This window comes from Notamacropus eugenii, chromosome 1, assembly GCF_028372415.1.
Source record: "Notamacropus eugenii isolate mMacEug1 chromosome 1, mMacEug1.pri_v2, whole genome shotgun sequence".
Taxonomy (NCBI): domain Eukaryota; kingdom Metazoa; phylum Chordata; class Mammalia; order Diprotodontia; family Macropodidae; genus Notamacropus; species Notamacropus eugenii.
The window spans coordinates 221,302,169-221,314,886 of NC_092872.1; the positions used below are offsets into that span (position 1 = coordinate 221,302,169).

Below are 12,718 nucleotides of genomic sequence, written 5' to 3' on the forward strand. Positions count from 1 at the left end.
AGTAGGCCATGGGAGAAGTGTTCAGGCAAATTTTTACCATAATGGGATTTGAGGAGAAGAATTGTCACTGCGGGGTAGAAAAGGTTGAGAAGAAGGAAGCTATAACTAGCATAAGGCAAATGGGGCTTTGCCCCAGAACAGGAGCATGTGTTGGGGAAAGGGTAGGGAATGTTTGCTCTCTTATGTTGAAATCTTCTGCCTTCACAAATTGCCTAAGTGTCTGTAGACTAACTCCCCAGTGGTTTTGTCACCATGGTACCTCTCTCCTAACACCTGTCTTCCTGCCCTAAACACCTAAAGGAGGTGTGTGAATGCCGGGGACATCCTTTCTCCTGACATGGCTATAAATCATAGCTGGGCTGCCCTGTACACCACAGACCCCTTTATATTACCCCTCCCCCAACTATGTTCCCCCAGGTAAAAAGATTCCTAGGTATGGCTCTGGGGAAGGAATATATCATTGGGGACTTTGCAAGGAAAAGATATACCCCTATCAGAGCATAATTAAAAACAATTATCCTCTTACTTCGTTGGAAATGATATATATGTAGTTTTATTTATATTTCTACTGTATATTACATACATATGAATGGAATTATGGGAATTTGGGAAAGTGCCACCCCTTCTGTAGGAATATATGAATGGTTAAGTAATCAAAGACAAGTCAAGGGGGTGGGTACAACTGAGGATCTGAGCTAGCAAATTTGATCACTCATTGGGTCTGAGGCATATTTGTCACGTCTGTTGTGCAAATGATCAGAGAGTTAGGCAGCCTCTTAATTATGAGACAGAAAAACAGGAAGTTCAGGAATTGAAATGGAAAAAAAAGCATAGGAATTCATTTCTGCTTGTTCAAAAAAGCTTACTTGATTCAGAAAGACTGAAAGGAAGGAAGATAGCCACCATTAAGAACTCATGGCCACTAAAAAGACTAGGCCCAGACATGAACACAGAACAAGTGGTGAATATGCTGGGTTTCATCAAATAGTAGAAACAACCTCAAAAATAGCTTAATGAATATACTTCAGGCCAACTGAACAGGACAAAGAGAAATGGAGTAGAGATAAAACAGGATGGGAGAGCCTGGATTCACAGACCCTTCCAGAAGAGTAGAAAAAAGAGAGCTACAGGGTCATTGCTAGATGGCCTGGAACTGCTGAAAGGACTGATGGGCCAAGTAGGAAAGTTCTTCCTCATTCAGGGACCAGGGAAAAAGTGGGAGAAGGGGGGGTCAAAGACTGCTGCAGAAGTGAAGTAAGTTAGAGTCAAGCCAAGAGGGATGACACAGGAGCCATGAGAAGGCTGCTCAGTCATTCAGTTGGTTGTAACTTTCATTAAGCACTGAACATGTGCCAGGCACGGTGATAAGCCCTGGAGATACCCTCAAGGCACTCACAATCTAATGAGGGAGACAAATATGTAGAAAACATATATGTAGAAAAAAGTTATACACAGGATAAATAGGAAATAATTAAAAGAAAGGAGGCACTAGAATTAAGAGGGATTGGGAAAAGCTTGCTGTGGAAGATAAGGTCTTAAAGGAAGCCAATAGGTAGAGATGAGGAGGAGAGCATTGTAGGAATGGGGAACAGCCAGAGAAAGTGCCTAGAGCTGAAAGGGGAGATGTTTGTTCATGGAACAGCCAGGACGCCAGACTGGGATGCAATTTATCTTTAGTCTCTCCCTATCTACTGATTTCTTCCTGCTGCCTATAAATATGACCAAGTCTCCCCCTTTCTTAAAAAACCTCACTTGATTCAACCATCTGCACAAGCTATCATCCTATATCATCCTATATCTCTTTTCCTATTCTTAGCTAAAGTCACCTACACTTAGTGTCTCTACTTCCTTTCCTTTTCTAAACCTTCTACAGTCTGGTTTATAGTTTAAAACTGCTCCTTCCAAAGTTACCATTGATCTTTCCGGTTCCAGTGGCCTTTTCTCAGTCTTGATTCTTCATGATTTATTTTCAGTATCTGACACTGTCAATCACCAGCTCCTCCTAGAGATGCCCTCCTCTAGATTTTCAGGACACTGTTCTCTCCTGGCTCTCCTTTCTGTCCACTGCTCCTTCTCAGTTCCCTCTGCTGATCTTCATCCCTGCCATACTCCCTTGTGCAGTGCCACTATGGGCATTCCCCAAAACTCTGCCGTGGGCCTTCTTCTCTTTTCTCTTCATGCTGTTTCACATGGTGATCTCATTAACCTGCATAGATTCAATGACTATCTCTATGAAGATAATTCCCAGATCAATATATCCAGTGCAATATCTTTCCTGAGCTACAGTCATACATCACTAACTGCCTTTTGGACCCGGGTATCCCAAATGGATGTACTCATGATACCTTTATTTTCCCCTCCTAAACCTCTCCTCTTGGGAACTCTCCTTTACTATGGAAGGCCCAACTATCCTCCAGCTCTCTCAGGCTTTCAGTCTCATTATCATCTTGGAATCTTTACTCTCACTCACTTATTATCAAGCTTGTTGTCAGATTTTGTTGTATTGAACCTCAGAATCTCTCTCATGGACATCCATCCCCTTCTTTCAATTCACATACCTACCACCCTAGTTCATACTTTCATTCTTCACCTGGCCTATTACAATAACCTTCAAAATGGTCTCCCTGTTTCAAGTCTCTCCTTATTCCAATTCATTTTCTCACTCAGATGCCAAGGTAATTTTAAAAAGTTTTATTTTTGCCTTTTTTTTTAACTAGACTAGGAAAGACCACTATCCAAAAATCATACTTCATAGCAAATAAAATGAGTTGATAAAAAATCAACTAGTATCTCACAGTGCCTGGTAGATTTTTTGTCACTTGATATTCATTGTCATACTGATGATTTTTATAAAGCATAAGTCTGACAATGTCATGCCTTCAGTGAGCTTCAGTGGCTCACTCTTTTCTCTAAGATCAAGCATAATATCCTATGTTTGGCACGTAAATCTCTTCATAACCAGTTCCCTTCATATATTGTCAAGTCTTCTCACACTTTACCTCCCTGTCTGCACTCTATGATCCAGCTACCCTGGCTACTTGCGGCCATTTAAACATGACACTTGGCTTTCTATCCCAGCAACTGCACTGGCTGTTTCCTCTTCCTGGAATGTTCTGCCCTCCCATCTCCATCCATTTGTTTCCCTGGCTTCCTTCAAGATTCAGCTCAAAGCCCTGTTTGTGCAGGAGTACACCTTCATGGTCACCTTAGCTGCTAATGCTTCCTCTTTTAAATTACTTTCTACCTACTTTATATATATATGTGTGTGTGTGTGTGTGTGTGTGTGTGTGTGTGTGTGTGTGTGTGTGTGTATGTATGTATATATATATACACATTGTATGTACCCAATTATTTATATATTGTATCCCCCATTAGAATGCATGCTCTCTCTTTTTCGCCTTTCTTTGTATCCCCAGAGCTTAGCACAGTGTCTGACACATAGTAAAGGCTTAATACCTGAGAGCTATGCCAATCCTTCTCAAGAAAGTCTCCCCTTGAGGTTATGATCCTAATTGCCTCCAATGGAAAGGGATGACTCTGTCCATCTTTCCTGCTCCCCATCTCAGGTTGTTATATCCACAACAATGTAGAACCCTGTTCTCGGCAACTCCTTTTTATTTTGGTGACTTTGTTCTGTTGACCTTAGTTTCTCAGTAAAATTCTCCTTTTGTACCTTTAGGTCACTTGTGGTTTAATCAAGAGGTTTTTTTTTTCCCAATAGGGTGAGGGAAGTCTGGTTTGTCAGGGGGCTGAGATGGAGAGAGGTAGGAGATCCAGGAGGAATAGTTAGGGCCAGCTATGGACACTGGAACTCTTCCTGTGTGTGTCCCTCTACATGAAGAAAGGTTTTGTTGGAGGAGAGAGAAGTCCCCCAGAGAGGGATAGATGTACCTGGGTGGTGGTAAATAGTGGTGTAGGAAAGAGGAATATATCCAGAAGTGGTTTGAGGTAAGGGGGAAAGCATAGCATAACCTTACCTTGTGAACAAAGAAGATACTTGAACCATATAGTGTCTGGGCTTCTACCTAAGGTGCAGGTAAATCTTATCACAGTCCTTTGCCTAGTCAGGAACCCAATTCATATATAAAAATATCTGCTGACCTCAAAGGGTCTCAAAGAAAACAAGGTATTGGGGGAGCCCAGGACATAGGTCTCCTTTGAGTATGGGTTCTAAAAACCAACTCCAAAAATAAAAAAGAAGATGGGAAACTCTAAAGCACCAAGAAAGATTATAGAGCTAATGGTTGTGCCAGAGGAACCAAGAGATAGCAGTATTGCGCTCCATGTATATTCTAATTCATACTAGAAATTGCTGTATTATGAAACTTCTGAGACTTTATGCAGGTCTGTAACTTTCTCTTTGTTTTTTGGGTATGTCCTATCTGTTCCCTAATGTCATGAGTTGTAAAGTCTGTAGAAAAACTTAAGGTGCTTGCTTCAAGAATAGGAGGGTGGGAAAGAAGATGGAAAACGGTGCCTGATTCAAAAAAGGCAAGGAGGAAATAGGACCAGTCAGAAATAACTGAGAGGGATGTAGGAAGACCAGTCCCTAAAGCACAATGAAGATCTATCTCAGGAACCAGACAGAAAATGAAGCATGTCCTTGGGAAGTCCATTGCCATGATGGAGGGGATCATGGAGGAAAGCTTTGCCAATGAGGGAGTTTGTTAAAGTTGGGAAGGGACTCCACCACCAGTGAAAGTGGGAAGGGAAGACTGTACCAGGGTCACTGGGGGCTAGAGGTGCCATGTAGGGGAGAGGAAGATGCACTATGTGAAGACAATCTGCGGTCCCATGAGGGATACGATCCCTATCATTTTCTATGAGAAAACTTGGCCTTTCCCCTTCCCTATCCCCTTCTCTTCAGTGTCCTACCTTTGAAGGATGACTCCAGGACAGGGGCAGGCTTGGGAGCCAAGAAGAGCTTCTTGGCATGACGGCTGAGGGTGCCCCCCTGCTCCGAGGGGACAATGAGCTGACGGGTAAAGCGGGCTCGGTCTCGGATGTCATAATTTTGATCGTACTTTGCCAAACTCAGCACATACTGTGTCAGCAGCTTTGTCTGGGAGGGGAGGGATTGGGGAAAAAAGGGGGAGAAAGAGAGTTGAGGCCAGGTAGCCTATCAGCAGCTTTACTGGGGGAAGGGAATGAAACTGGAAGGGACTGGGGAAGGGGAGGAAGGGAGGATGGGATCCTGCTTAAAGATCTTTACAGAGAGGTAGAAATCCCCCTTTTAGAGGTTATGAAATAGATACAGAAATTCCATGAGGCTAAGCATTTAAATTCAAATTTCTCCTAGGATATGATTTCAATGTGGTTCCAATTTCAACTGCTCAAGAACTACAAAAAGGCTAATGGAAAGAATTAATCCAGCCCAAAGGAAGTAACTGTAATGACACGTTGGCATATACAAAACTTAACTGCCTTTCAGAGGAATCACCTAAGAGTCTATTGGTCTTAACCATTTAACCTCATGTATGAATGAAGGGTAAGAAGCATCTAAGAATCCAGGGAGGCGAAACAATATTGAGAGTGGATTCCTTGATTCATAGAAACAGCGTGGCTGATAGAGCCAGTCTCAGGGCTTGGGCAGTCTGGGTTTAAATCCTGACTCCAACACTTACTGGCTTTATGAACCTGGGTAAGTCACTTAAGCTCTTAGCGTTTTAGGCAACTCTAACACTAGAAGTCGCAGGAAAAATTCTGTCTTTCACTGGCAGAGGGAATTTTCTCATCAGGGAGTATATCATTGAAATTACACAAGTTCAAATCCCTATCCCTCTGAAAAGGTACATTGGATTTCTCTACAATTCAGGGGTGTGGAACCTGCTAGATGATGCTAAATTGAGAAACTATGCTTCTAGAGCACATATGCTTGCAGAAAGTTGCCTTAAGACGGAAACTAGGGTAGTCCAAAGAGCCTGGGATTCCCAACACCATTTGAAAATGTTTTAGACTGGATGCAGAACTGGCCCTGGAGTCAGGAGGACCTGAGTTCAAAGCCTCAGATATTTACTAGTTGTGTGACCCTGGGTAAGGCACTTAACCCAAAAGAAAGGAAGAAAGAAAGAAAGAAAGGAAGGAAGGAAGGAAGGAAGGAAGGAAGGAAGGAAGGAAGGAAGGAAGGAAGGAAGGAAGGAAGGAAGAAAGAAAGAAAGAAGAAAGAAAGAAAGAAAAAGAAAGAAAGAAAGAAGGAAAGGAAGGAAGGAAAGAAGAAAGAAAGGAAGAAAGAGAAAAAATAAAGAGGAAGGAAGAATAAAAGAAAGGAAGAAAGAAAAAAGGGAGGGAAGGAAGGAAAGAAGGAAGGAAGGAAGGAAGTAACTCCATGAAACCTAAGAATCTCCTATCTCTAAGACAGGAGTTCTTTACCTTGTTTGTCATGGGCTTCTTTGGCATTCTTGTGAAGTTTCTGGACCCCTTCTCAGAACAATGTTTTTAAATGCATAAAATGAAACACGTAGGATGGTAAAGGAAACTAATTATATTGAAATAATATCAAAATATTAAAACAAAAACAAGCTCTCATGAATTCCAAGCTAAGAAGCCTTGCTCCAAGAGGAAGCTGAATCCTTCCTTCCAGCTGGGGAGATGTTGGGACCCCAGAGGATGAATCATTAAATGGAGGATAACCAGCCATTTTTCCTGAGAATATCCTGCCATTCCTTAGCAGAGTGGGACATATTCTGTTTCTCATCCATACTGCTTTCCCTAAGTAGATTTAGGTGGAGCTTCTAAAATATAAAAATCATGAATCAGTCTAAGAACTGAATCAGTCTAGCCAATTAGCAGCACTTGCTGTGTAGATAATACCTGGACTTCCTGGTAGCAAACCAAGTTCTGATCTATGAGGATTATTACTGGGTAAATGGTTCCCTTGACTAAGTTTCCAACCCAACTTGAGGACCATTTTCACAGCTGACATCTTCTTTCCATAACAACATAATTTTATTTCACCAAAGTCAGCTTCCATGGAGATCAGGTTACCGGAAACCAATCCGTCCATCCCCTTTATGATACCTGTTGTTTAGTCTTCCTGAGTTTGGGTCAATATTGCTTCTAAGACTACTTACTGTAGACTCAACTTTTCCCCTCAGGATCATTTTTTATAATTGATGAGACAGAAATGTAGTAATTCTGTGGATGCATGCTCAAAACCCTAAAAAGCTGATTCTTACAAGATTCCTTTCCCTTTTAGCCTAGCCATTACTTCTGTCAACATGGATGTTCAAAAATGAACAATTGGTAGCAGTTAGTACCTGCCTAGAAAGCTGAATTACGAAGAAGCCTGAGGGGGTCCATATAGAGATTTGCAAAGTCAAGTACAAAACCCCACAACACAAGGCAGATTTCATGGAAGTCACACTTTCCTGCCTTACAGACTAGGCTATTAACAGATATGTGATAGAGCCTTTCCCTCATCTGGCATACATATTCTTTGGTGTGGTGAGAAGAAAAAAAGTCATCTAAGTTATGGTAACACATTTAGGTCTAGTGAGTGAAGCGGTATGTCACTAAGGAAGTGTTGGAATGGGACTTCCTGGGCACCAGTCAGCCTTGTGCAGGACTCATAATCCTTTCGTGTATCCAGAAAGCCACCTTCCATCCCCTCCTGCATGAATCCTTATTATATTCATAAGAATAATGATAAATAGCCCTTCCATAGTGCTTTAAGGTTGACAGGGTACTTTACAAATATTATCTCATTTTATCATCATAACCACCCTGGGAGGCTGAAGCTATTACTATCCTCATCTTACAGATGAGAAAAATAAGGCAGACAGAAGTTAAATGACTTGCACAGGGATCCACAGGTAGAGTGATTGTTTTAAGTCTGTATTTGACTCAGGTTTTCCCTACTGCAGGTCCAGCTCTCTGTCCACTGCGCCACCTCGTGGCCTTTCTTGTGGCCGCTGGTGGTCTAACCACGTCAATTTGTGCCTTTGGTGTTCCTTAGTATATTGTATATCACCATAAACCGGTATGGATTAAAGATGGTTATCTCATTCAAACCTCAGTAATTAACCCATGGTCCCACCTTGTCCTATTTTTTTAGGCACCAAGAAGAATAGGGCCCTTGTAGGCCACCAGGAAGAAGGAGTGATACCTTTCTGCAGACTCTCCTGCAGATACTCACACAGAACCTACCTACCATGCTTTCTCATCAAGGGTATAGATCTGTCTAAGCAGGGAAGCCATTATGAGGTGCATATGGATCACTAAGTCCGTATGGTGGGAGGGGCTTTAGTATAGACCCTGGAATTCCACTGGTGCAGTCAGTGGGCCTACCTGAAGAGCCACTATAGCTGATGGCTATCTTGGCCACCTTTTTGGGAGGCTGGGTCCTCCGCTGGGGAATATACGTACACTTACTGCCCCCCAAGCCATGTCCAGGTTGTACTGCTGATAGCATGTCCTTAAATGTTGCCCAGTGTCTGACGCATTTAATAAATTTTCTTCCCCCCCCCTTTCTCTTCCTCCCTCCTTTCCTTCCTTCTTTCTTTTTCTTTCATTCCTTTTTCCCAACACCAGATACCTAATGGATCTCCCCAACTGGTTTTAGAAAACTCTGCTTTCTGGAACAAGTCCCTTCACCAGAAATGGGTACTAGAACTATCTAAGCATTCTCAGATACTGTCTCTGAATACTCTTACAGAGTTCAAGTTCTGTTCTTCTATAAATAGGACACAATCTAGGGTCAGATTCCTCACCCATACTTTTTTCAAATACCAATTGATCACTTAAGTCATCAATAAGCATTTATTAAGCACCAATTATTTGTCAGGTCTTGTGCAACATTTGTATGTATGATCAGAATGTAAAGACCACATTGTCTCAGCGGCCAGTGCTGTATCTTGGTCTCATTGAAACATGGATCCAGACAAAAAAAAACCTGGCTCAGGATTTAATGAAACAGCAGTTGCCAAGGCTGCGGGCCCTTGCAGAGGTCCACAAGTCAATAAGGTGACACTGCTGGCCTAGCAGGCCCTAAAGCCTCTGAGCCTAAAGTTCTAGGCCCTAAGGATACCACCTCCTCTGCTTCACTGGGCCCATGGAAAATTCTCTAATGTTTCTGATTCTAGAATCCACCAGGCCTCTCTACCCCAGGAGAGATAAAGGTGGGTTCTTAGAAGCATAAGCCTGGCTTGTTGCTAGTTAGTGTCGAATTAGCATTCCAAGTCTCACCCTGCTCTGAAATTGTCCCTTCCTTCCCTACTCCAACCCCAGCCCCAGGCTGAAGACACAGACAAGTGAATCCACAAAAGTAGATACACATTGGGTCCAACAAAGAGCAGAGGGGCAGGGGAAACTCCCGAGATTGGCAAACTTTGTGCTAAGTCCCACTGTCCACCAGCACGTTTTGTATTTTCATAAATTTAGAGACAGAATGGAGCTCAGAAGTCATCCAGTTCAATTCCCTTACTTTTTATGGAGAGAGAGAGGAGAGGAGAGAGAGGAGAGAGGGAGAGGGAAGGGGGGGGAAGAGAGGGGGAGAGAGAGAGAGAGAGAGACAGAGAGACAGAGAGAGAAAGAGAAGAAGAGAGAGAGAGAGATCTGTGAGAGGGATGGGTGTGTGAGAGAGGTGTGTTGTGTAAGAGATGTGTGTATGAGAGAGATGTGTATGTGTGAAAAAGAGATGTATGTAAGAAAGATGTGTGTTATGTAAGAGATATGTGTTGAGTAAGATGTGTGTGTGAGAGAGTGAGAGAGATGTGTGAGAGGGATGTGTGTGAGAGAGAAATGTGTGTTGGGTAAGAGATGCATGTTGTGTATGATGTGTATGAGAGAGTGAGAAAGATGTCTGTGTCCGAGAGACGGAGAGATATGTGTTATGTAAGAGGTGTGTGTGAGAGAGGTGTGTGTGTGTAAGAGAGAGATGTGAGTTGTGTAAGAGGAGTGTGTATGTGTGTGAGAGAGAGAGACTGACAGAGAGAGACAGAGACAGAGAGGGAGAGATGGGGAGAATTTGTTAGGACATTTCCAGATCTATTAATTCTCCTCCCCACATTCATCAAACATTAATTGCAGAAAATAAGTGCCAGATAATAGATATGAAGTGTTGGTGTTCAGTTGTGTCCAATTCTTTGTGACCTCATATGGGGTTTTCTTGGTAAAGAAAACATAACACATATCTTTCTCTCTTACACACATCTCTCTATCACACACACACACACACACACACACACACACACACACACACACACACACACACACACACACACACACCCTCTCACGCATACTGGAGTAGTTTGCCATTTCCTTCTCCCGCAGATTAAGGCAAACAGGTTAAGTGACTTGCCCAAGAACACACAGCCAATGAATATCTGAAGTCCGATTTGAACTCAGGTCTTCCTGACTCCAGACCCAGCTCTATCCACTGAGCCACCTAGTTGCCTCCATTAACAAGTGTGTAAAGAAGTCTCTCAGCATTAGAACAGTCGCTTCCCAGGTTTTACAAAGAGAAGCCCGCTAGCCTGGGAGGCAATAGAGCCCCTGTAAGTCTTGGCCCCTGGGAGAATGTCACACTTCATAAAGAGAAAACAACAACCAGACAGGTCTCTGCACTTTCTTTTCACATATTACTTAGTGCCTGGTCAGCCACCTCCACTGGCTGCCTATTTCTTTCTGTGATGGCATCAACTAAGCTAAGGTAGAAACCGACTTCCTCTGCTACATGAAGATGGAGACACTAAGGTCAGAGAGTGCAAATGACTTTTCTAAGGTCATCCAAATAGAAAAGGGTAGAACCAGGACTTGACCGCAGGTCCTTTGGCTTTAAACCCAGCCTTCTTTACCTCTGTTACACCCTCCCTGTCCTCTCTCTTTCCCCTGAGTTCTGTCACCAAGATCATTTAAATGTTTTCTAGCTCATGCTTACATATAATTCTAACTCACCTCATATTCATTCTCAGTCATTACTATAGAGACCTCTAACCCCTAACCTTTATTCTTTTTTTTTTTTTTTTTGGTCCAGACATGCGCATTTAGGGTTTTTACCAGTTCCCTGATGCAAAATTTCCTCCCAAATCATGCAGATCAGCAACTTATCTCCAAGTTAGCCTTGGAGTATTATCTGGAGCACTGAGAGGCTGTAACTTGTCTGTGTGTGCATCAGAGTCAGCACTCGAACCCAGGTCTTCCTAACCCCAAGGTTTCCCTTCTAGCCATCAGACCACATTGTTTCCTCCCCTGGTCCTATCCCCTCGTGAATTACAATGAGCATTGGCATGTATCTGCATGTATTTGTGGGTGTCCCAGGGTACAAGCGTGTGTCATTGGGTGTTTCTGGGTCCTCTACCTGTTTGGAGTTCGTCAAGTAGAGCTTGGCAGCAAGGTTGATGACCTGGAGTTTCACAATGTCTTCCTCTGCTGTGAAGGATTTTGCCATCTTCCGAAGAACATCAGGGGCAATCCTGGGAACATGCTCACAGTACTCACCAATGAGCCAGAGGATGCTGGCTCGGGCCATGGGCACCTGGGGGGCACAGAGATGTGGGCATCAGAGGAACAGGGTGAGGACATGAGCTTGGGGAGAGGTTGCTTGTCTTTCCGTTGCCTCCTCCTGGACTTCTGAGGGAACTATCTGAGGCATCCCCATGTCTCTGATGCCTGAAGCCGGGTTCCTCCTCTCATGCATCTCCCAGGTTCTATCCTTGCTCCCCAAAGGTCACATGCTCACCTGGATGTTATCTGTCAGTTTAGCCAGGTGTTTAATGATCTCCCCATGTTGTGATGGTTGCATCTGCAGCAGCTTCTTGATGACAACAACTGATTCAGCAACCACAAGCTCTGAGAAGAGAGACAATGTGTGAGGACCCAGTTGACACACACAGGCCATAGGTGACAGACACAGTGAATCCTGGAAAAGCGGACAGACAGATGGACAAGAACTCATGTGATGGACAGATGCACATGTGAGGGTTGAGAGAATGGATTGAGCACTAGAAGACACTTTAGAGATAATCTAACTCCATCTCATTTTACGAATGAAAAAACACAAACTCATAAATTAAGGAACTTGTCCAAGGTCACAAAGAATCATGATTTGGAACCCAAGTCCCCTACTTCAAATTCAGTACACTTTCCACTAGACTGCTTCTCTGGCTCCATTATCCTTCTCATCCTCTGATCCTTCCCCATTGTCCATTGTAGCTGGGCAAATAGATGGATACCTCCCATTCCAGTTGAGCATACTAACACACCACTTTGAGGCTGAAGAGATGGATGGATACTACTAACCATCACGGTTGGACAGAAGCTGCACAAGGCCATTGAGACAGGTATCTCGGACACGGCCAATATTGGTGGCACATCTACCAATGGCCTGGATTGTGGCTGCCACAAAGTCTTTGTCCATGCTTCGGATATAGGTCTAGAAATGCAAACATGGGGAATGTGAGGCTGAGCAATAAGTACCCTTAAGGCTGGGCACTGATCTCCAGGTCCAGTGCCATAGGCAAGGCAGTGACCCCCTTGGAATGCCAGGGGTCACTAGGTCATGTTCCCCAAGTTGGGTGACCAGAATGGGATCACCCAATCAGGCTAGTGACTCTCCTTGACTTAGGAGTTGCTGGGGTAGGGAAGCCCAGAGATGCTGGGAAATAAACAAGATGGTGTTAGAGAGGAGGAGAGGGAGGAACCAGTGCTCCCTTCCTTAAAGCAGATTTGAACTGTTTTCCACTGAACCAGGGGGCCTGAAAGGTCTTGCTGATCTCTTCAC

The 12,718-nt window shown here is 43.5% G+C and overlaps 1 protein-coding gene across 3 annotated transcripts in view; it reads right to left on the minus strand.

Moving 5' to 3' along the window:
• AP3B2 (adaptor related protein complex 3 subunit beta 2) overlaps positions 1-12,718 on the minus strand; it is a 52,906-nt gene that overhangs the window by 11,371 nt on the left and 28,817 nt on the right. For all 3 annotated transcript variants that reach the window (XM_072627853.1, XM_072627869.1, XM_072627861.1), the window contains exons 12-15: positions 12,238-12,370; positions 11,678-11,787; positions 11,297-11,473; positions 4,876-5,062 (exon numbers count right to left, since the gene is read on the minus strand). In XM_072627853.1, coding sequence (XP_072483954.1) covers positions 4,876-5,062; positions 11,297-11,473; positions 11,678-11,787; positions 12,238-12,370 — 607 coding nt within the window. The remainder of the gene's footprint in view (positions 1-4,875; positions 5,063-11,296; positions 11,474-11,677; positions 11,788-12,237; positions 12,371-12,718) is intronic.